Source organism: Hylaeus volcanicus, unplaced genomic scaffold (genome assembly GCF_026283585.1).
Source record: "Hylaeus volcanicus isolate JK05 unplaced genomic scaffold, UHH_iyHylVolc1.0_haploid 12126, whole genome shotgun sequence".
In the NCBI taxonomy this organism is placed as follows: domain Eukaryota; kingdom Metazoa; phylum Arthropoda; class Insecta; order Hymenoptera; family Colletidae; genus Hylaeus; species Hylaeus volcanicus.
The window spans coordinates 145,431-168,363 of NW_026533094.1; the positions used below are offsets into that span (position 1 = coordinate 145,431).

A 22,933-nucleotide genomic window follows, 5' to 3' on the forward strand; every position below is an offset into this window, starting at 1 on the left:
TTAATATATCAACAAAGAAAGCATGAAAAAATACGAGTGCGTTAACTGCATTTTTTAATAAAGAAACTAAGTTTAAAAGGTTTTTTTTTTTTGGAAAACAAAGCCATTTTATTCCTTACCCTAGCAATAGCAACGGCACAACACAATCAAAGTTACTTGCACAGCAAAAGAAAGTAGAAAAGAATACATTCATGACAACCAACAATTCTGGAGATTTAGACTACATTTGTAGCATGAAAACCAAACTGCTGTTCCTAAAAGATTCAATTGCCTTAAACTAGAAAGTAATTAGAAAAGGAAGACCTTTTTTTCTAATTTTTCGAGTTGCAGAAACCCTGTAATTGATGATAGCAAACTTTTTTATTATTTTTTCTAAATGAACTGTCTATAATTTGACATCAAATATAAATTAAGTTCTCTCTGATGTACAGTAGATGCATAAGATAAGAAGATTTTGAAAGGTAGATTTAAACACAGCTTTCAGAGGACTATGAAATCAAATTAAAAATGGATTCTGTTGCCTAATTCTTCGAGCCTAGCATTTTTTAGACAACGTAGGAGCTAAAATATCCTGATAGAAAAAGTTTTTTATGTGGAACTTTGATCAGCAAAGTGTGCACGTTTGCCCACAATTTCAGGAAAACTTTCTGAACACGATTTCATCCACTTTAATGATCCAGGATCAAAAAGAGAAATCAAAAGTCATGTAGTGATCTTCCTCCTTGAAGTGCTAAGACATTAAAGTGATCTGAACAAGGCAAATGAGTTAGATAAAAATGGCTGTTGAAACGGAAAAGAAAATCTTGATATGAACTTTTAAAAAACAGAGAGCTTTATTGACGAACTATGCTATACCCATGTGAAAATTTTAGAATTCGGTGGAAAAAAAAGTATTGTTTAAGAGAAAAATTGTGAAGCCGAAGGCTATGTTTTGAAAAGACCCGATATGCACTAACAAACTCGTGGAGTGCGTTCTTGGCGATAAGCTTCTTAATCAAAGAACATGTGTTTTGAAAAAAACAGTTTATAAAGTTACACTTCTTTTTTCTTAAGGTACACGTCCTAAACATTTTTCTTTCTCTAAATTTTACAGTTTCTGTACACAATTTCTTTTTGAAAAATTGAATTGAAGTGTTACAATTTTTTTTAAACACTTTAAGCTAAAAATGAGCGTGAAATTCATGGAATTTCTTCGCTTTCAGCCACACATGAATCATATACTATAAAATACAATAAAAAGGGTGTTATTTTAACGATGAAATTTTTACTGTTTGTTGAATAAATTTTACTTAGATTTCATCAAAAAGTTTGTTATTTTAAAAAATAGAATGTGATATTATTTTTTTAACAGAATAACAACTCAAAAAAAAAGTTCTGTACCAATGACAATGAGACCCCTCTAACAAAAGGTATTTGTTAGTCATGTCACTCCCGAAAAAAGGATAATGTATTAATTAAAAATGACAAGACTCGAATAACGATAGGTAACAGATTCCAATGAATAAAATTTTATTTTCTGCTTGAAAGAATTGTTTTCATGAAAAACATGACATGTGTGTAATTTTCTAAAAGGAAACTATGTTTTGTTTTTACTAAAACACCAAAATATTTTTAATAAAAACAAAGTATTTTTAATGGAAACAAAGATATTTTAAATAAAGTTTTTATAGTAGTATGGTATAGAAATTGATTGGTGTCGTGTAGTATTGATTTTCCAGATTTTTTTTTGTATTTAAAAATGGTTATTGTGTCTTAGTTCTTTTTTTCCATAGAAATACTGTGTGTATTGAAACAACTTGTTGTATGTAAGAAAGGATTAAAATGATTCCGATTAGTTTAGTGAATAGAATTCTTTTACACAAGAATGGATGTGATGCGAAGAATGGTAAACAGGATGCAACAGAATCTCATGAAAAAGAAGAATTAAACACTTTATGTTCTGTTTTACCGAATCTTTTAGTTGAAAAAAAAGTGGATCTAGCTATTGATGTTTTACAAGAGCATTGCCGTGTGTATTCACGACATGCTAAAGCTTATATATTTTTAGGTCGTTTATATGAATTGAAAAATGAGTATAGTGTATCTTTAAATTTTTATAGATTAGCTGTATTTTTACAACCGGAATCATTTAATTTCTCGAAAACGATGAAATCAGCACAATTACGATTTCTTCAATCACATCAAGTCAGTTTATCTTTGAAAATTCAATGTTATAGTTTTGATACTTTTTATGAAAATCTTTTTAGTGAGAAAGCTCAATCTATCCCATTTGAATCTCTATTGCTTAAAAGTGAATTAAGTGTTTTATTAAAAATGACTCAAAATGTAACAAATAAAGTTGAGCCTTCAACGTCACGTGATCATTTCATAAATAAAATACATTTATGGGAAGAAGAAGAAATATTTCCTTTCTACCGATACTCTAAAGAGATGATTAAAGCAGGTGAAATTTTATCTTACGAACATCCTTATGCTGTAGCTCCAATAATTCCGTTGGAAACTTATAAAACGTCAACAATATGTTTTCATTGCTTACGTGAACGGTGTATTCAAGAAACAACATTTACATGCCCAGTGTATCCTAAAACGTGTCCATTTATATTTTGTAGTTCCGAATGTGTATTACAAAATAGTCTCGTTCATCGACAAGAATGTCAATTTATTACAACCATAGTTTTTCCTTTATCTAAAAAAACAGCTTTCTCACCAAGCTTTATTTTATTAGTACTAAGAGTTCTTATACGTGCGTATAACGAAGAATCAGTTCAGCCTTATCAAAAAAATAATATACGTTATTTCTTTCAATCATCTTCTTGGCATACTAATGTTAAGAATGGTTACGAAAATCGCTTTTGGATGGATTCATGTTTCAATGTTTTTGTAGATGATTTAGTTTCATTGTTTCCGATAGAATTTCTTCTAGGCTTGACTAAAAAAGAATTGAAACATATGATTTCATTAGTCCATACTTATTGTATTGCCGTGACGTCTGAGTCGTTACATCGACATAAAAAACATGTTAAATTAGGATTAGTTTTTTCTTTAGGAATATGTCATTTTCAACATAGTTGCTTACCGAATTGTTGTTCTATTTATACCAAAGAAGGTACTTTACTTATACGATCATTACAAACAATTAATTTTGGTGACAAATTAACAATCAGCTATTTGGATGATCTAATGTTACCGACGAGTCAAAGGAAACAAATAGATTCAAGTTTAAGTATTTTATCATGTCAATGTGAACGTTGTTGTTCGTCCGATGAGGAACAACGGTACATAAGAGGTCAACGCTGTTCTTTATGTATTCAAGGCATATGTAATCCATCTAATTATCTTTTTTCCGATTATCTTTATTATTTAAAAAAAAATACATGCTCCTTATCTAAAACAATACAAGAAAAAAAAAATTCTTTTCATGATTTTCTCATTACAGCATCTTCTTTCCCCTCCTCGTCATTAACAGCATCACCTAAAATATTACAAGATAGCACAAGTAACAAACTTTTAGACAACTATTTCTTATGGACTTGTAGCAAATGTGGACCATTATCTTTATACGATTCACAGCGATGTTATGAACTTGAAAAACAAGCAGAAGAATTATTAAGTAGAATAAAAGAAAATTTTTTTCTTGGCGAGCGTGTTACAACATTAAAATTATGTGAAATTTTTTTTTCAAAATTTGATCTTTATTTTCATGGTCATCATTATTTATCTTATCATGTTCATCTTTATAGTGTCGGTCTTTTTCAATATTATAAAAAATATCCTCAAGCAATATACCATAGTATATGTGCATTACATACAGCTCATCATATTTTACCAGTCTTTCATTATGAAAAAATTCATTTATATAAAGTGTATAGTGATCTTCTTTTAACATCAGAAAGTACTTTGACCTCTTATGAAGCTTTATGGATTGCTGTTGTGAATGCATGGTTTACATGTTCTCCGAAATCACCACAATGGGTTGAAGCTCTTTTATCTTTACGTTCTGTAGCCAAAAGAATAAACCAACATACACCGCCTATGACTCAACGACCTCGACTTGTTCAAACTCATTATCCTATTCATTCTTTAATCTATGAAAATTTTCATATACCCAATCAATACATTTTAAATCAATTCATTCAGAATGATTATCAATCTCTTCTGTATCAAATTCTCTTAACAAGAAATACGAGCTTATTACAAAAATTATTTTCATCTTCATCTTTTTTACGTCGTGAACTAGAATGCCCAAATATGATGAGTGGTTTGACAGCTTTAGGTATTGCTACATCTCTTTCAGATCCATTTCTTGTACAATTTCTTCTATCTTATAATGTCAATTGTTTTAGTGAAAACGAATTAAATGTTACTCCATTACTTGCAATGGCTTCTCAGCCTTATTCGACAAAAAAACATGATCTAAAACAAGCTAAGATATGTTCTTTGTTATGTCAGCATATTAACCACTTACAAGACACTCTTACAAAAGACAAGACACTTTATTTTTCTTTAAATAACCTAGAACAATTTTTTTATTCAAACTTATTAAAAGATAATTTTTTAAATGCTCGTGTTCATGATCTCTTAGGTCAGAATACTGCAGCACATTATGCTGCAGCTTACGGAAAGGAAAATTTATTATTTCAATTGTTTGATCAAGGGTTGTCTATAGAAATTACTAATGCTGAACGCGCCACACCGTTACATTTAGCTTCTTTGAATGGTCATCATAGTCTTGTGGAGCGCATGCTTAAAATGAAATGTTTAACGGATCCCACAAATACGTGGGGTTTGACACCTTTATTACTTGCTTGCTATCATTTACATGTTCAAGTGGTGCAAACTCTTATTGACTTTAAAGCAAATATTTTATATCAAACATCACAAACAAAATTATCTTGCCTTCATGCTTTAGTCTTAGGATTAACAAAAACATCCACACTTTCCACTACCATCAATCCATCGACCACAACATCTGAAACACAATCTTATCCGTTTTACAATCATTTTTCTTTACCTCAATGCTTCACTACAAATATTCATACATTTCATGAAATGAATTCCTTTAAATCATCGTCCATTTCTTTTTCTAAGAAACATTCCGAAACACTTTTTCTTTATCCGGGCATGTTACAGACAAGACTTGAAAAAACTCACTGTATTTTACAAATTTTAGCAAATATCGTTCCAACACCTCGCGTTTTACTTAACACACGTCTTACTATTGGTTTAACTCCCTTTGAATTATTACAATCACGGGTTAAAATCTTATTTGAATTACACCAACATGCTTGGTCTCACACGACTGTAAGACTTACGACAGCAAAACGGACTGAAATGCGAGACGCATGGAGAATCATTTTCCTTCAACTGGATGATCTAATCGAGAAATTACGTCCACCTAAAATTAAAAAAAAATCGCCTTGAAGAAGTCGTTCAATTCTACTCATCAATTCTTTTTTAAACCTTGGAAGAATTCTCACTAATTTGTTTAAACACTCTCATTCATAAAAGGGTATCGACGACATTTCACTAGCATATGTTTAGCAAAAATTTTCAAAGTGACATACAAAAATGGAATAAACCGCTCTTTTTGTTTTATGACAACGGGATTAAAACAGGAAAATTTTCAAAAAAAAATTATGGCATCAAACATCAAATTTTCTTTTTGTTTTAAGAGAAAAAAAAATTTGCGAAATGTAATTCACATCCATTAAACAATAATACATAAACTACAGAATATTTAAAAGTACACAATGAACATTAACAAATGAATGGATCAATTGTTTTTCTAATCATATTGACGATAAAAAAAACAGAAAACGTGACGAGGAGTTAAAAAATTCATCCAATGCTAGAATTACAGAGGAATTTGTTCAAATTTTTCATTATACATATTTTTATTTGATTTGAATAAAAAAATATACAAATGCTATACACCTTTTATTATTAAAGTTTGTATATATTTAATTTAATATTCTTTATCGGTCGACCTCGCATATCAAACAAACCATAAACTTTTCACAAACACAAACATTGATTATTTTTTCAAACGTTAAAAAAATATTATGAGTTTCAAATATATTTTCAAAGTAAATTTATTTTATATTGTTCTGACTTCTTTCCATAATTATTTCAGTTATTGCCAAGGTAATGCTTGATTTCTTAAATAAAATTGAATCAAAACATCAAATTGTAAATTTATTGTTATTATGTTGACGAATATGTGTCATTGAAGGTTTTCAAAATTATTTAATTCATTCGTATATAATTCTTTAGAACCATTTGAATCCATCTCTATCCCCGTTATTTTAAATCCCGTTCTATTTCAATTAAATGAGAAAGAGGATGATTTCATAAGCCTAAATTTTTTATTTCCTCGACAAAATATTTATGAGGAAAACACAACTTTCTTTGAAGAAAACTTTAAGAACGTATTAGACAAAGTAGCATGTGCAAAAAAAAATCAAATTGAAGTTGTGAAGGTTGAACGTCAACCTGCGGAAGTTACAGTAAAAATCAACAAACCCATGAAAGGACCTAAACCTCATATTGTTTATTCAAGAATTCGTGAATTTATAAATACCGACTATAATTTTTTATTGTACTTATTTGCACCAAGTAACGCATTTAAATTATACAATTGGTTAGGTCTCATTCATTCAGGTAAATTAGCGTTGTAGGCATTTTCAAAATATACCTACGCAAAAGAATCTTCAATTTTGTTGGACTAACAAATACAACCTTCACTCTTTTGTTCAACGTTTTATTCTTTTATGTAGGTTGCTCTAAGAACGTAACCCAACATGAGATTGTTGATTATAAAAATACAACAGTCTCCAAATCACACTCCAGTGACAGAAAAAAACGTGAAGAAAGTTCAGTACAAAAGAACAAAACTTCAACTGAACTGCTTAGGAAAAGAAGCAACACAACTGAAGAAAACACCATTCATGACACACATGTCAGATTTCAAAAAAATCCTGAACAACAAGTATTCTCAGGTCTTCTTAATTCAACGTCAACACGTCAAAACGAAACCCTTTTAGAAAAAAAATTTTACGATTTATCCAAGCGAAATGCTTTGTTAAACAAAGAAGTGGAGGAAAGATTTTTCCCTCGTACCAAAACGTATATAATGTTACTGTAGAAAGCTCAAGTTTTCAAAATTTGTTTATTTTTCTATCCATTTCAGACAAGCTTTTGTGACAACTGAAAACGTTAATTCGACTCTTTATAGAACTACAGGAAATAGAAAAAAGGGTTTACCGATTATTTCAGGTACGATATTGTGTTGTTGAGAAATTATTAATAAAACAAAGGAGTCAAAATGTTGCATTTAAAAAATTTGAGAGTTAAGACAAATCGTATGCAATAATGTGTTTTCGTTTTTTGAATTATAACAGAAACTGAGCCAATTTCACAAATGGATGAAAAAGTAAAAGAGAACATTCCATTTTCAAAAGTGAGGGCTACAGGTGTGCTGCAAAACGAAAGAAGCACTAACAAGGACAGGTTAAGCAGTAACGTGTCGTTGTCACCGCATATAACAACATCATCAGTCGATAAAAATGATGAAACTAAAGTCGTTTACCGAACAGTCAATGCGTTAGCCCCTGTACCAGGCGGTAGTGAGGGCGTTGAAGAAGAACAAATAGGAATTATTTTTTTCAGTGATTTTGTAGACACCAACGACTTGGCGGAATCTTCCGAACAAAGGAACTATACCGATTCAGAACAAATCGAGTTGTTTTTTTTTGACGAAAATGGAAATGGAACCAATGAATTGCTTGAAAGTGACTTGTCCACAAGTGATAACATAAAAGTATTTGCCAAAAATGGATCATTGGAGGACAAACCGTCATTTCCTCATATTACAAATAGCACTTTGCGAATACAATACATACCTTTGGAAATGGCCAACAATGGGTCTATGGTTGTTGTTAATGATGCGAGCAATGTTTTCACGGAAAACGTTTTTGACACGTTTTCAGATTCCGATACTGAGAATAGTAACAAAGATGCGTTAAACCAATTGTACAATGTCAATTATGGTTTGAAAAAAGCGATAACTGCGTGGATGGCATCTAATTTTAAACAAGGACTCAATTACAAACGAAACAATTACACAGGTTTACTCTATGATTATTGCAGTAATAATTGTAGTAAGAAAAGAATAAGAAACGCACAAAGTCGTAAGCAAGATACTTCTTTTAAAGATACACTCAGCAATTTTGTTGACCCGACCGAAAATCTTGCAATTCCTGATAGAACTTCTTCTGCAAACACTCCTATCCAACCCACAGTCTCTCCAAGTTCTAATACCCAACAAAAATTAGACAGTGGCGAAAACACCACCACAATTCAATTATCTCCAGTGCCTAATGGAAAAAAAAATGACTCTAAAACATCCGACGAAAACCAACAGTCTGGCAATGATAATTCCGGAGACGATGAGGATGCTTTAGGCCCAACTGTCGAAACGAACACGGAGACTGAAAACACATCCACAACCACAAGTAGTCCTCAAGAAATGAGCACAACTTCAACGACGCCTCAGCCAACTTCCACAAGTACGTCAACTCAAAGTACTACAACTACAACCACAAGTCCGACTTCCACATTTAGTGCCCCTCCCCCTACCACGAAACCTTTAGAAAATTTTGTTTTTGATAACTTATTTTTAAAAAATATTATTCCCAGTTTAGATTTCACTCAAATTCCTCAAATGTTGCTTAGTTTTCTTAGCGGCCCCGTTAGTTCTCGTATCTCAATTTATAATTCCAATTCTTCGTCAACAGATTCTTTAGATGTTATAAAAAATATGACGCAAAACGTGCTTAACGTTTTCAACAAGACATTAGAACCATTTTTATCTTCACCTAATAACGAAAATGTTCACTCCCCAGCTGACGATTCACAAAACTTAAATGATTTTTTTGTAGTTTCAGAAGATCCTATTTTAAAAAAAAAATTTTCCGACTTTTTTAATGTCTTTAAACCATTTTCTTTTAAAAATTTTATGGATATTTTTTCTTAAGCTGTTGTGTTACAATCGAGGTATCTCAAGAATAAAACCTTCACGTCATGGAGTCGCTGAGGTAGAAAAAGAAAAAACGAGAGGTCATTTTTTTTCCTTTTAAATGGACTCCTTGCCACTGAAAATATAGAAATCCTTAACGTGCTAGAATATAATTATTCCCGTGTTTGATTCTCAATTTAATTTTTTTTTTGTAATGGTTAATTATTTTGAAACTATAGATTGTACCTCCTATTTAGGTATCAAAAACAGTCTTTTACAAGTAGCTCACTTGAACAGTGATAGAAATGAAAATCTAACAGATGGTAACGATCATGTTCCCATTCCGCGTTGATCCTTTGATCCAAACTCAGACATCGTCGAGGTAGTAAATGATTATTTAAGAGTTTCAGTGCGGTTCACAAATCAAATCATTTACAAAACAACAAACGACTTATTATGGAGTTGATTAAAAAATTTAAAATACTTTGATAAGATGGCACTTCGCTTTAGGTTGGAAATGGACGAGAAAGATGCATGCTTTGTTACGATTTTTTTTAAAAATGTGGCGTCATCCAAAGACCGTTAAAACCAAAAAATAATGTTAAACTCACACGAAAGTGCTATTGGTCCTTGCTAAAAAAAATCAACACATTCGCAGGGCCGAGGTAGGTCGAGAGATAATGGAACTGTTTTTTTCTAATGAAGAGAAAAAGGATAGGTTAGGTCAGGGAAGAGGCACAAGCGTGACAGTGTCTCGAAACGTTTGTTATAATCTAAAAAATATTTATGCTGTAAGAACCGTAAAAAAGTTGTTTTATTAAAATGAATAAAAAATGTATTAAAGCCGGAGGGCTTTAATGCACAATCAACAGTATTGGCGTGTGGATTCCCAGGAAATACAACCGAGATTGAATGTCGCGATTTCATGTCTTGGATTGCACCGATCGTTTTTGTAGAAAGGTCATTCTTTTATTTTTGACTTAATTTTCGAAAGCTTTAAAAAGTTCTGATACATTTCTAGAGTTGTTTCCTTTGGATCAGAAGCAAATTTTGTTATCGTTTTTGCATCTGATGATCAAGCTCAGTATGTAGCACGTCAATCATACGTTTACGATGACAAGTTAACTGAAATTGTATGCCGCCTCGTCGATGAAAGGCCTACTTTATGGCAATCTTTCTTATCCAGTGTAACAAATGTCTCTTGTTATTTAGAAAAAACCAACCAACGTTGTGTTTTGTTAAATTTTAATAAAAACACGAATTTTTTTACATTTGGGTTTATTCTAGATTTCTTCCGAAAGAAGCGCTGGTCATCGAAACATTGTTTTATCCAATACAGGGACTCCTGTCCGCAATTATAATAATAGTACTGGTAAACACAAATAAACTTTTTTTTTTTTTTATGACATTTTTATCTTAATCCATTTCCTCACACTTAAGGTAATGGTGCGATAGAAAGTTGGAACCAGTTAATAAATAATGAAAATGTTCAAAAAATTAAAGAGAATGTTTCCCAATTCGGATCGCAACTTATGGAACAAGTGGAATCAACATATACTCAAATGTCTGCTAAACCAAATTAACTTCAAAGAAATTTTTTTTATAATTTATCTGGTTAAATTGTTTTGTTGAAAAAAAAAAGTTCACCTTTCTAATTTTGTTAACATAAAAAATAGCATTCGATTTTAATTAAAGAAAAAAAAAATTCATAAAAATTTATATAAAGTAATAAAAAAATAATAAAACAAATTACTTGATTTAAATAATTATTTTTTCGTTGCAAGGTCTACAAAAAACATTTTGTGTCGTACCCCTTTCATTTTGTTAAACCTTCAAAAAATTTTGTGAAAAGAAAATATCTGTTTTAGGTTTATGTTTCAGACACAGATAAAGAAAATTTTGACTAGAAAATGAAGAATTTTACAATATTCACAAAAAAGTAAAAACTATTCTTTTTCTAGTATATAATTAGCTCGTTTGTTAACGTGGAAAGAAAGTGTACAGATATTGAAAAAAACTCGGTATGATAAAAATAAGCTATCCAAATTTTTGATTTTGCATAATGGAAGAGAAGAAAAATTCAGTGTATTTTAGTTTAAACGAAAAATTATCGGGAAAAATTATATCGTCTTCTGCAAAAGAAGTACAGGATAATTTAAGGGACGTTATAAAATTATTTGTAAAAGATGCTCAGTGTACAGAAAGCGTAATAGAAAAAAGTATAACAACAAAAGGCTTACGATTAGATACGTATACAAATCCTAAGGAGGTTGAAAAAAACCGTGAACGCAAAATTGACAATAAAAAAAAAAAAATTTTATCCCGTTCTCAACTAAAGCGTCAAGGACTTTTAGATATCAAAAAAGATAATCTTCGTTATGAGATTGAAGGAAAATCTCTTCATCACTTATGGTTACAATACATCCATTCCATTCTCCCAAAAGAAACAATTTTAATCAAATGTCAAGTGCTTGCTGTAGCAGATCTTCATGGAGCTCTACTTGCAGTATTTCAAAGTCGTAATCCCCAATTCGTTAATGTGACGGGTTTTGTTGTTCAAGAAACTGAAAACACGTTTGTTTTACTACAAGAAAAGAATTCAATTATTACTGTTCCTAAATCCACTTGTATATTTTACCTCCCACTTGATGGTTCCATTTATGTTATTCACGGTCAAAATTTTTGTCACCGAACATCACATCGATCAAAAATGAAACTTAAACCCAAGCATAAGCTTTTACTACAATAACTTTCACTAAAAACAACACAACGTATGATAAATTCTAGAAAATGTTTAAAGTTTATTAATAAGATAAAACAGAGTCACAATAGTAAGCGACAAATAATTTTTATATAAGAGACAATAAATTAGAATAGAGTATGGTCATTTTTTTTATTCGATTCTTATGAAAAATAAATCTGCAATATCTGATAACCATTTACATTTCCAGATGGCATGCCTAAACACATTTTTTGCATATGTGCCTCGAGAGTTAATTCGTATAGAAATTGAAAAAATTATGAAACTAAAGCAAGTCACTATTCATGCATCATCGGTATTACCTTTCAGTAGACCTGTACGTTTGAGTTGGCATGATTTGTAATGACAATACCATGCCATGTGTTCGTAGATTTTCGTAGGTTTAACAGAAGATAAAAATGTTTTCATTTTTGGAAACGACAAAACTTTAACGCCATTTTCAAATGTTTTAAACCTTTTAAAAATCCATGAAAATTTTTTTATCACGAACAGCTACCAACCTTCACGTTTAATTTCAAAACGTCATGTGCGTAGGGCTTGCAACATATTCACATAAAATCAAATTTTTTCAGGATGGCGTCCAAGACACCGCAACATTTTTAAATTTTGAAAATTCTAATGGCCCAATGTTATTGAAGACAATTGTTAGTAAAGAAAATCCATTGTCACGATTACCAACGGATGCGCTAGAGTGTAAACTTTGAAGACTACGCCTGTTTTTTTGCAAGGATTTTTTTTTCATACAGGTCGCGTTGTGGAGCATTGTATTCGATATAGTGATCCGGAAATGCTCAAGGCGTAAGCTGTAATTTTTTGTACTCAAAATAAAAAGTTAAAACAAATCTGTACACTACTGATTCTTTTGTATGATTAGAAAAGCTGACGCCTATATAAAAACCATCACTTTAAAAGAAGGACATAAAAAAAAAGGTGAAACGATAAAAGATGTGGATGGTTTTGTACATATTTCAAGGTAATTACGTGGGGTTTTTTACTCTATTAACGGGAAAACGGTTAACGTTTTTGTTTAGATCGCAAACACCGGGAATTCTTAATAGTCTGTGTACAAATAATTTTGGAAAATTACCTTCATCAACGAGTCGATTTGTTACTTCGACTTTTCCATCTTCGACGCAACAGAACAAGGTATTTATGTTTTCTTGTTTTTATTGAATGAAATATTAAATATGTACTTTTATACATTTGTAGAGTAAAAAACGAAAAGGAGGACAAGAAGCTGATTTTTATAGATTTCAAATTCGTCAACAAAAAGAAGAAGGTAAAGAAAAACAAATTTATTCATGTAAAAAAAATTTTTTTTATTTCAGAGTACCATAAACTCAAGGAAGAAAAAGAAATGGATTTAGTATTTTTACAAGAGCTTCGCAAGAAAAAAAAATTAAAATTTTAAATAGTTTAATAAATCTGTAACAGCAGAATAAGAATTTTTTTTTTTTTTCGGCTTCCTTGCATACGAAATTAATTAATTACTACTAAAACAAAATGCCAGTTGTGTTAGTATTGGCTGAGAAACTTCATGATGAGTTGCAAATAAAAGGTTCAAGATAATACAAATTTAATTAACATCGTGATTGCTACTTTTCCTAATAACTTTTTTTGTTTGTTAACAGATGTATCTGAATTAGAAAGTTTTTGCTTTAATTATGGACTTGAATATGATGGAAAAGTAAATTCAATGTGTTTTTTTTTAAAAGGTTTTGTATTTTGCTTTCCTTATAACACTTTTTGTGTCATACACAGGAGTGGAATGATGAAGGGGAAGCGTGTTATCGTATTGAAGTTCCGTCGAATCGAGTGGATTTATTATGTGGGGAAGGAATTTGCCAAGCGTTGAATGTGTTTTTAAAGGAAATTGAGCCACCCACGTTTTTCCTGCAACCGAGTTCTATTTCCGCAATAACCCGAATCGATGTGAAACCATTAGTAAATATTTTTGAATATCTTAATCGTTTTTTAAAGAGACTACGACCAGGTTTCTAAAATACGTCCTTTTATTTTTGGAGCGATTCTTCGTGATATTCAGTTTACAAAACGCAATTTTAAGTCGTTTATAGATCTTCAAGAAAAATTACATCAAACTATCGCTCGGTAGTTTTCACCAACCACAATACAATTATATTCACTATGTATATTTATGCAGTAAAAGACAATTGGTTGCTATCGGAACGCATGACTTGGATACAGTTGTGGGACCATTTGTGTATGAAGCACAAGCACCTAACGACATTCAGTTTGTTCCTCTTTATGAATCAAAGCCATTAAATGGCCCTGAAATTATGGAAACTTTATCGGTAGCGTTTCTGCATAAATCGATGTCATAAAATTTATAAAAATTAGTTTTGGCTCACTAGTGTCTAATCGAAAATGTTTAAGAAAAGAAAAGAAAAGAAAAAAACGCTTCAAAACCGAAATCCTTTTTATTTTCAAATTCATGTTCCTTTTGCTTAGACACACGCTCAACTGAAAACTTATCTACCTCTGATAATTGATTCACCTGTTTATCCTGTTATTCGAGATGCGAACGGCACGGTGCTATCTTTGCCTCCCATCATTAACAGCAAGCATTCCAAAATAACAATTACTACGCGTAATGTTTTTATTGAAGTCACAGCACTTGATGCTTTCAAGGGTTCCACAGTTTTAAATACGTTACTAACAGCATTTTCTGAATATTGTTCTACACCATTCAGGTAGACTGCGTTAAATAAATTTCAAGTCAAACGGTTTTGTTTTTTAGTATAGAGCCCGTTCAAGTCTGTTACGATGAAAATCATTCTTTATTACCGAACAAAAAATTTGTTAATCCAATTTTTAAAACGTAGGTTTTTCACCAGTAACAAGTTAAAAATCTTTAGTTTAAAACTAAGTAATCTTGACAGTTAGTGCCTCATTGTTTATCCAACGCATTTAGTGACTTTGTCTGATTTCACAAGTTACTTGTTTCCCAACAATATGTTATTTGGTTCTTATACTGTAGGAACGTTATAGAGACGACAACCGACTATATCAAAGAGATCACTGGTATTCCGAATCTCACAGCCATTTCCATATGCAATCTTTTAAAGAAAATGATGATTAAAGCACAACCAATAGAAAATGAAAAAATAAAGGCAATTATTCCGGTGACAAGATCTGATATTTTACACCCTTGTGATTTAGCTGAAGATGTTGCTATCGCATATGGTTTTAACAAGTAAGGAATTTCTTACTGAAAATCAAAAAGATCACGATACTCTTAAAATGGATTTTTACAGTATTTCTCAGCATTCATACACCTGCGTTTCGGATTTGCCTATAACACATTTGTCAAGTAAAAACTTTTCTATCTTTTTTGTTATTACGATTTTTTCCGTTTTAATAATGTAAGAACGCCTTCGTGATGAATTTACACAATGTGGATATCATGAATGTTTAACTTGGGGACTGGTGAGAATATTAAAAAATGAAAAAATTCAAAAAAAACATATTTTATTGTTTTTGCTAAATAAAAACTCTATGTAGTGTTCCATTAAAGAAGCTTCCACGAATTTCGGAGCTGTTTTAAGCGAAGAATGTTCTCTCGAATCTTCAACTCAGCACGTACAATGTTTATACTTATAGAAACAATGTTGCTCTTAATAAACACAGAAACGCACATACACTTTTTATTATTGGTAGTATCTTCCTTGGGGTTCTCCTATACTTGTTTCAAATCCTAAAACAAAAGAATTTGAAATGGTTCGTGTTTCGTTAATTCCAAGCTTACTGAAAAGCCTTGCCGCGAATTCCTCACATGAACTACCTATTAAATTATTTGAAGTAATATTTGTTAATGTCATATTACACAAGCATCTTTTTTACTAAACACTTTTACTTTCGTTACATTAGATCGGTGACTGTGTTACTCGTGATGCGACATCAGTGACTGGTGGCAGATTGCGACGTTATTGTGCTGCATTGATTGCGAATAATTCGGGATCTGGTTTAGAAGTATGCCACTATATTTATTTCGCAGACTCATAATTTCTTTTGTTTGTTAGTCTCTTCATGGTCTTTTAGATCATTTATTAGAATCTTTAGGTTTAACAGCGGAATATGAGGAATATCAATTAGCAAGTCATTGTAGTGTTACAAGATTTAAAATAAATCCTAAGAAAATTTATAGTCTTTCACCTACTAACGGTAAAATTGGAATTTCTTTAAATTTTGTTACTAATGCTTTAACAATTTAGAGAAAGACAAATCTTTTTTGCCACGTCGGCGAGTGGAAATTATGGTTCAGCCAGAAAACGTTTGTATAGGCCGTATGGGTGTCGTTCATCCTTCGACATTAAAAGCTTTTGGGATTAATATACCTTGTTCTGTTTTTGAATTTTCATTGGATCCCTTTTTGAAATGGCTTACGAAAGCTGAAATCGACTCAATCTAAAAAATCTCTGCCGATGTTTTTATATATTTAAATAAACTTAAATGAATGAATTTAAATTTGGTTATTTTTCATGAAAACAAAATTTCTTCTCAGTCGAACCTTTAGCGCACGCGACTACACAATGAAACAGTAGTACACTTTGTCGCTCGACAAAAGCAATAATTTTTCTTATCTGTCAAATACCAAAATATTTTCTTAAATTATTTATAAATATTTTTTTCTACTAAAGTTACCCCATAATCTGCTAGAAAAAAACACTATCATCGATCTTTTTTTCAAATTAATCTATAATGGTGTTTAACGTTTTCACGTTGGTTGTTTCTATCGCCTATACTTTCTTTTTTTTTATTCAAGCAAGTCAAGCTTTACCACCTATTCTAGAAGCTAACATAAATCCCGAAACGTTAACGATCAAGTTAACAGCTCCATCCGATGAATTTCTTACTTTGTTAGAGAAATCCTACGCTCTTCCTCTAGAAGAAGCTTTTTCATCCGTTATATCAGACGCTAAAAAACTAAGCGTCACTTCAATTCTGGGCGTGTCAGCTGATACAATGGCTAAAGCTGTGTTAGTATCACCTTCCATAGATGGACAAAATAATTATTTTCTAGCAGGGCCTCTAGCTGTAACTAAGTCAGCTTTAGATCGTTTGTTTTCCGACGAAAGAGATGCATTTATTCAAATTATTTTACCTCAACCTACAAGTTTTTCTCAACAGCATCATAACGAAAACCATGAAAATTTGAATATAACAACAAGAAGAGATAGTTTAAATTCACTTGATTTGAATGAAGAAAATTTATCTCAGTTAAATGATACATCAACGCCCAATACAATATATGAGCCCAACTCTGTAACTCATGAAGAAGCTGTGGAAAATTTTTTACTAAAATTTTTAAAAGTTGACTTGTCTGAAGAAAACATTTATATTCCGGAATCTGTTCGAAAAACATTACAAGGATCACAACAAGTCATTGTGAATCCAACCGCGTATCTTCATCTACCTGAGAAAACGTCAGACACTTCAGATGCATCTTTCACTATAACATCTGCATCTCCTATAAGTATAATTTTTGGTTTATTAAACCGTAATACAATCGAAACAAGTTAATCAAGTTTTTTAAGCCTCATGATCCCTACTACAGATCAAACAGTGCATAACTTTTTTTTCTTTATAAAAGTGTTATAATTTCTTTTTATTTTTTTAAAAATATAAGTCTCATCTATGGTTATAAATTGTTTATAAACAAAAAGTAGCTGTAAATAAAATAATTAAAAAAACAGTAAAGAATAGGAGAGTCTATTTGTTATTCGGAAGAAATAGATTTAAAAAAGTTATTTCAGAAAATTATTTAAAAAAATATTACAGTTTTTTATGCGAAAAAACTAAAACTGTAGTTTTTCTTAAAAATCTATTATGCATTAATCAAATGTTGACGAATACATTTGAATTGGAACCAGTGCCAAACGATCAAATATCTCATGTGTCATGCCAGTTAAAAAATTGTGTAATATGTTTTAGAAAAGGCGCTAAGTATAAATGTCCAAATTGTTTACTCTGGACATGTTCCTTATCGTGTTTTACGTTTCATAAAGAAAAAAAAAATTGTACAGGAATAAAAAAAGAATTCGGTCCAGTCAAGTTAAATGAATTTAACGATCGTATATTTAAACAAGACGTGAGATTTTTAGAAAATGTTTCTAAAATAGCTGAAAAAGCGTCTCGCATTAATGCTAAGCGGTTCACAACCTTAATTCAAAATCGATCTCATGGAATTAAAAAACGATTTCCTCCTGTATCAGTTCTACATAAGAAATGCCAAGAACGTCAGATTTCGTTTCATTTTCTGCCTTTGGAGTTTTCAAAAAGACGTCAAAATACAACACAATTGACCCGTAAAGCAAAACGTTTAGCGTGGCGAGTTGCATGGAGGTTCCCAGAACATTATGATGTGTCATACGTCGATTCTAGGTATGTTTTGCCTAACAAAAAAATTATTTCCTATTGTTTTAAAAAAAAATGATTCTTTTTTTTAGTATATCAGAGGATAGTGTTTTAAAAACACTGCTACACCGTTTTTACTTACCAGATGAATCCACTGATGCCATTAAATCAAATACTGACAATTTACCTGAATCTTCTATTCCACTTCTTTTAAAAAAATCAAAAGACCCTTTAAACGTTTTCCCTCATGAAATCATTTATAAAGATACTTCACTAGAAAATTATGTGGGTTTTTTCCAAATATAAAGATTCAATTGAACCAATACTGCAATTATCTTGTTTTCAATACAACTATTTTCCTTTTTTTTTAATAAACAGAAAAACAAAGATGAGAGCCCCTCGAGTACAGTACGCTGGTATCTTTTAAATAAAGAAAATAAATTAAGTGAAGCCTTAAGTCATAAGCATGTATATGAAGTAAGCAATTTTCGCATAAGAAAAAAGGAAGTGGTTATATAAAAGAATGTATGATGTTTTTTAAAGTTTCCTGAATTCCTTGTTGTTTCATATGAGTATTTGAATAACTCTGAAGTGATAAGGTTCCCCGGAGGACTCATAAAGTAGAGCAGCGAGTCCTACTTGAATAGTCTTGTTTTAACATTTTGTGTTATTTTGTAATATTTTAGGGATCCTTAACATTAAACTCTTTTAATTTGCTTCTTCTTTGATAAAATAACTTTAGGTTTTGCTGACATCATGCAGTATATAATTTTTCTGATAAGAAACATGAAAAAAGAATCCACGAACTTTTCAAAAAAAAAACTATTTTAATGGATGCAAAAATTTATATTTGTTTTAAAGAAAATAGTATTCAATAAAAAATGATGCATTTTATAAGACTAACAAAAAAAAATTTGCTAGGAAAACGGGTATTCCCGTTTTTTCGGGACCATATAAAACGTTATGGAAGAGTTCGATTTTGTTTTGATGGATGCCTTTTCAGTTTGCAGGGAACTATTTTTGTGAATATATAATTCATTATCCTCAACGGCAGTCTTTTGAGTGTGAGTCGATAATGAAGGACCGTGAAATGTCGTTGCGTAACATTCTTCGTTTCCATTTAAAATTGATGTTACAGCACTCCACTTTTTCTCTAAGGTTCTCCATATAAGTTCATCAATAGTATTCTAATATACAGTTAAAAGAAATACCTTTTCAACCTATATTCACTTTGTTTTTCTTACCTGTGCTATAATATAGTGAACATTAATAAAAGAATGCGTCGTTTCCATACGATGAGACCGATCTTCTGCCTGTACTATAACACCGGGAACCCAATACAACTCAGCAAATACAACTGTTCCCGCTGCTGTTAAATTAAGGCCATGACTACACGCAGTTATAGATAATAAGGCTACCTTGAAACATAGTACGTATGTAATAAATAAAACAAGTCATTCATAACATGAAAACTTTAACTTTGACGTCAAACGAACGTTATCAAAGAATAAATTCTTACTGTACACTTGGGATCATTTTGAAATAACTTGACATTATTTTCTCGTTCATTGATAGAAACTGTTTGATCGACGCGAACAAAACACACCTTGACAGAAAGGTACGTCAAAAAATTGATCCCAAAAAAAAATACTGTATACTTTAAAAGATAATAGAAATTCATTAAGAGCCTCCATGACATTTCGATGATGCGCGAAAATTAGAATTTTATCACATCCATTTAAAATCAAATATTCAATATGTTGCGTCACAGCTTTAATTTTTCCTAATCCTGTTAATTGAAATAATCGAGCCATAAGACCTTTTTTACTAAGATTTGAAGTTTGGTTGTCTTCGGCAGTTGAAGAGAAAAAAGATTCTAAAGTGGTTTCTAGTAAAAAAAAAAATAATGCAACTATTCAATCAGCTTTTGATCAATTATGAGGTTTAAGGAAAAATAAACTCACCTTGAAAATCTTCCTTGTGTGTCGTTAAAAGATTTTTAATTTCGCTTAACTCTTTTAATGAACAACTCACTGGTATTTTTGAACGAAATTTGGGTGGGAGTTGAGCTTGAACATCACGTTTCAACCTTCGAATCATTACTGTTTCAACTAAATATAAGTGTAGTTCTTCTACTAAACGATGACCTTTAACACAATAACAAGCATTTCATCTCTGAGCTAACTTTTTGACAACTAGTAATTAAAGAATAGAAAGTATGAAGTGCTTTTTCATAAACAACAAAAATGTATTTAGCCAAAGATATTTTTTAAAAACTAACTACGTTTCTACAAAAATATAAACACATAGAGATATCACAGTAGACTAAACCAGATCAAGTCTAGTTAGAGATTTCAAAGTAGACCTAAAACACAAAAAGGATTTTAAAGACAAAAAAATTAGTCTTAAAATGGTCAATGTACAATTAAAAAGATAATTTCACCTAGAGTGCAAAGTACTCTCAAAAAGGTCAAACTGACCTAAGAAGGTAGGATGACATGGGTCGACTTAAAGAGATGAAATTGGAAATGTAGTCATGGCAACTAACTTTTCGAAATGAGTTGAGAAAAAATAAAAGTATAACAACACTATTTCATAGGTGTACTCAAAGATTTTTGTTGTTTAAAAGTGGTACCAGAATACATTGGTTTTTTACTCCAAGGATTCAATTTGATCTGAGCATATCGCATTGAAAAGTCTTTGACTGAAGCGAATTGCGGCACCTAAGAGAATCAGGTGTCATACAGTATTATTTTTTATCATACAAAGTTACCAAAGCAAAAATTTGAGTGTAAAGCTCAGTAGGCTTATTAAGAGCTGGGGTTCCAGACAATAAGATGGTTCGATTCGCTTGTTGAAGTAAGGGTAAAATCTACAATAAAAAAAGGCTGGTGCAAACAATAGGCCTTAAATCATTCTTTTTTTCATACTTTACAAGCTCGTTGAGACGACAGATTTTTAATGTAATGCGATTCATCACATATAACGACTTGATAAGAAAGACGAAATTTCGATTGTTTTATCAGATCATAAGAACAAATAATAACTTTAGACTTTTCCAAATCAAGTTGATCTTTTCCAGATCTTAATACACAAATCTAAGGAACAAGATAGTAGTTTTGTCATAACAATGTTCAAAAAAAATTTAACTTTACACAACAGGGTAAAAAGCACCTGATGGGGCTTAATAAGATGAGGAAGCCATAGTTGAAATTGATCTCTCCATTGAAACGTTCTAGTGGAAAAAAAATGTTCATGAATGATTCACTTATTATTATAGTTTTCGATTTGATAATAAAACGCACATAGATGATGGGCATATTACAAGACAAGGCCATTCATTCGAAAATACTGCAACGACTCCAAGAGCCTGTAAAGTTTTTCCTAAACCCATTTCATCTCCAATTAAACAGCGACCATTATTACGTATAGCGTAGAAAACACCTTCAAGCTAATAAAGAAAAAAAGCGTAGTATGTTAAAAGATATGGAATACCGATTTGTTTTTAACAATATTGTTATTATCATATGGCATAAACAAGAGTGATTTTGTACTTGAAACGGTTTAAAAGCTTGATAAAGAGTGCTTCCTATAAGAGTTTGCATATTAAGAATTCTATTATCTGTATCGGGCAAATGTGTACGGGTTAGAATATTAGCAGATTTTCTATCAATCTAAGTAGCACGTAAAAAGTTTCTTTTTAAAAAAGAGTCATATATGTGTTACCTTATATGTTTTAGATAAACAGGAACGAAATTTTTCAAATGCCATTAACAAAAATTCAGGGATCCCTTCAACATCAAATTTCTAAATGAAGTTTGAATAGTAAACTGTTGAATTTTTATTAGTAAACGTATTGTACCTCCTGTTGAAGAATAGAAATAATTAGAGGATAATTTTCTGCAAGAAAATGAAGTTGCGATGAATTTTTTTGGCTTTTATCCTGAACTCTTAAATGCTATCTCCTTTTATCAGGTTAGTTTAGATATCAATAAGTCTTTCAATTGAAATTTAATTACCGCGATGAGTTTATAAACGTCGGATGGTATGAAATGACATAGTTTTTTATTAGAGTTTTGATACATCACCTAAAAAAACGAGGAAACGTTTGATATATTACAAAAAAAAATGATTAATAAGCTACTCACAGAAAATAAACTAGGTGATACTAAATATAAAACAAGAGAACAGTTGTCAGACTGTAGGACGATAGAAGAATTGGTATTGCTGTCTTTGAGTGTGGAAGACAAACCGACTTGTTGGGATGATTCTTGAAATGTGTCCTGTGACAAATCCTGGGATGACTCTTGCAACTTGTATTGAAATGGAGTAGTAAAATCTTTAACATTACTGATATGTTCTTCATTTTTTTCCGTATGTTGTGAAGAAATTGTCGTCATCTACATTGTAATATGACTAATATACTATCAAAAAATTGAAAAGAGTTACACTCACTGCCTTCACGTAATTTATAAAATCACGCAAAGCTTCAGAAGGTTCACTTTGCGACATTGCCCATTGAACATAAGATTTTTGTTCTTTTTGTATTTTGGCAAAAGAACAATTTAAAAATTTTCCAAATTTGAATTTTTTTTTTCCCCATTCAATGACATTGGGTGTGTTGATCGAATCTTGCGTCATTCTTGACGAGTGTTCTATGTGATATGGGGACTAAATCTGGATAATAAAATCAGTCATATTAATATAGATAATTTTCTGTTGACTGAGCAGGTCGGGAGTTTGGTAAGTTTGGCATAAAACCTGAGTCTTTCTTATCCAAG

At 31.0% G+C, this 22,933-nt stretch overlaps 5 protein-coding genes and 2 long non-coding RNA genes across 20 annotated transcripts; 4 read left to right on the forward strand and 3 right to left on the reverse strand.

Moving 5' to 3' along the window:
* The first annotated feature begins 6,022 nt into the window (after positions 1-6,022).
* On the forward strand, positions 6,023-10,840 carry LOC128882646 (uncharacterized). Of its 4 annotated transcripts, none has more exons than XM_054134328.1 (9): positions 6,023-6,144; positions 6,274-6,660; positions 6,777-7,125; positions 7,190-7,275; positions 7,401-9,807; positions 9,861-9,976; positions 10,038-10,212; positions 10,304-10,388; positions 10,457-10,840. In XM_054134328.1, the coding sequence occupies exons 1-5, from the start codon at positions 6,063-6,065 to the stop codon at positions 9,032-9,034; spliced, it is 2,538 nt and encodes an 845-aa protein (XP_053990303.1). In that variant the 5' UTR covers positions 6,023-6,062; the 3' UTR covers positions 9,035-9,807; positions 9,861-9,976; positions 10,038-10,212; positions 10,304-10,388; positions 10,457-10,840. The 4 variants fall into 4 exon arrangements, with proteins under 4 accessions (XP_053990303.1, XP_053990302.1, XP_053990304.1 ...); XM_054134327.1 differs by having other exon boundaries at positions 10,038-10,203; XM_054134329.1 differs by having other exon boundaries at positions 10,038-10,149.
* Positions 10,841-11,006: 166 nt separating this feature from the next.
* LOC128882656 (uncharacterized) lies at positions 11,007-12,746 on the reverse strand. The gene is made up of 4 exons (XR_008458489.1): positions 12,278-12,746; positions 11,655-12,231; positions 11,257-11,600; positions 11,007-11,148 (listed from the first exon to the last, which is right to left on the reverse strand). It is a non-coding gene; the product is annotated as an uncharacterized LOC128882656 (long non-coding RNA).
* Positions 11,923-13,244, forward strand: LOC128882653 (uncharacterized). The gene is made up of 8 exons (XM_054134352.1): positions 11,923-12,093; positions 12,148-12,303; positions 12,350-12,470; positions 12,524-12,575; positions 12,652-12,750; positions 12,809-12,923; positions 12,987-13,056; positions 13,106-13,244. Exons 1-8 carry the CDS (start codon positions 11,923-11,925, stop codon positions 13,186-13,188), a joined length of 867 nt encoding a protein of 288 aa, XP_053990327.1. The 3' UTR covers positions 13,189-13,244.
* Positions 13,195-17,510, forward strand: LOC128882649 (uncharacterized). Its single transcript, XM_054134343.1, has 15 exons — positions 13,195-13,335; positions 13,409-13,464; positions 13,539-13,721; positions 13,771-13,886; positions 13,939-14,089; positions 14,247-14,488; positions 14,536-14,616; positions 14,776-14,991; positions 15,053-15,108; positions 15,166-15,224; positions 15,300-15,377; positions 15,456-15,596; positions 15,666-15,767; positions 15,818-15,959; positions 16,010-17,510. Exons 1-15 carry the CDS (start codon positions 13,281-13,283, stop codon positions 16,204-16,206), a joined length of 1,875 nt encoding a protein of 624 aa, XP_053990318.1. The 5' UTR covers positions 13,195-13,280; the 3' UTR covers positions 16,207-17,510.
* On the reverse strand, positions 13,956-15,809 carry LOC128882655 (uncharacterized). Of its 3 annotated transcripts, none has more exons than XR_008458488.1 (8): positions 15,652-15,809; positions 15,544-15,579; positions 15,438-15,492; positions 15,140-15,391; positions 15,008-15,090; positions 14,771-14,957; positions 14,147-14,718; positions 13,956-14,098 (listed from the first exon to the last, which is right to left on the reverse strand). It is a non-coding gene; the product is annotated as an uncharacterized LOC128882655 (long non-coding RNA). The 3 variants fall into 3 exon arrangements; XR_008458487.1 differs by having other exon boundaries at positions 14,147-14,241; positions 14,293-14,957; XR_008458486.1 differs by having other exon boundaries at positions 14,147-14,957.
* Positions 17,511-17,604: 94 nt separating the features above from the next.
* Positions 17,605-18,989, forward strand: LOC128882652 (box C/D snoRNA protein 1-like). Its single transcript, XM_054134351.1, has 5 exons — positions 17,605-18,179; positions 18,245-18,437; positions 18,531-18,629; positions 18,696-18,772; positions 18,839-18,989. The coding sequence occupies exons 1-5, from the start codon at positions 17,638-17,640 to the stop codon at positions 18,846-18,848; spliced, it is 921 nt and encodes a 306-aa protein (XP_053990326.1). The 5' UTR covers positions 17,605-17,637; the 3' UTR covers positions 18,849-18,989.
* LOC128882648 (DNA annealing helicase and endonuclease ZRANB3-like) lies at positions 18,982-22,838 on the reverse strand. Of its 9 annotated transcripts, none has more exons than XM_054134341.1 (18): positions 22,608-22,837; positions 22,504-22,552; positions 22,409-22,458; positions 22,301-22,351; positions 22,172-22,240; positions 22,015-22,110; positions 21,879-21,959; positions 21,707-21,826; positions 21,458-21,603; positions 21,327-21,387; positions 21,083-21,250; positions 20,926-21,024; positions 20,788-20,875; positions 20,117-20,299; positions 19,811-20,040; positions 19,672-19,758; positions 19,397-19,570; positions 18,982-19,339 (listed from the first exon to the last, which is right to left on the reverse strand). In XM_054134341.1, the coding sequence occupies exons 1-18, from the start codon at positions 22,791-22,793 to the stop codon at positions 19,070-19,072; spliced, it is 2,208 nt and encodes a 735-aa protein (XP_053990316.1). In that variant the 5' UTR covers positions 22,794-22,837; the 3' UTR covers positions 18,982-19,069. The 9 variants fall into 9 exon arrangements, 8 of the variants coding, with proteins under 8 accessions (XP_053990316.1, XP_053990315.1, XP_053990313.1 ...); XM_054134340.1 differs by having other exon boundaries at positions 22,602-22,837; XM_054134338.1 differs by having other exon boundaries at positions 22,301-22,458.
* Between the last annotated feature and the right edge of the window lie 95 nt (positions 22,839-22,933).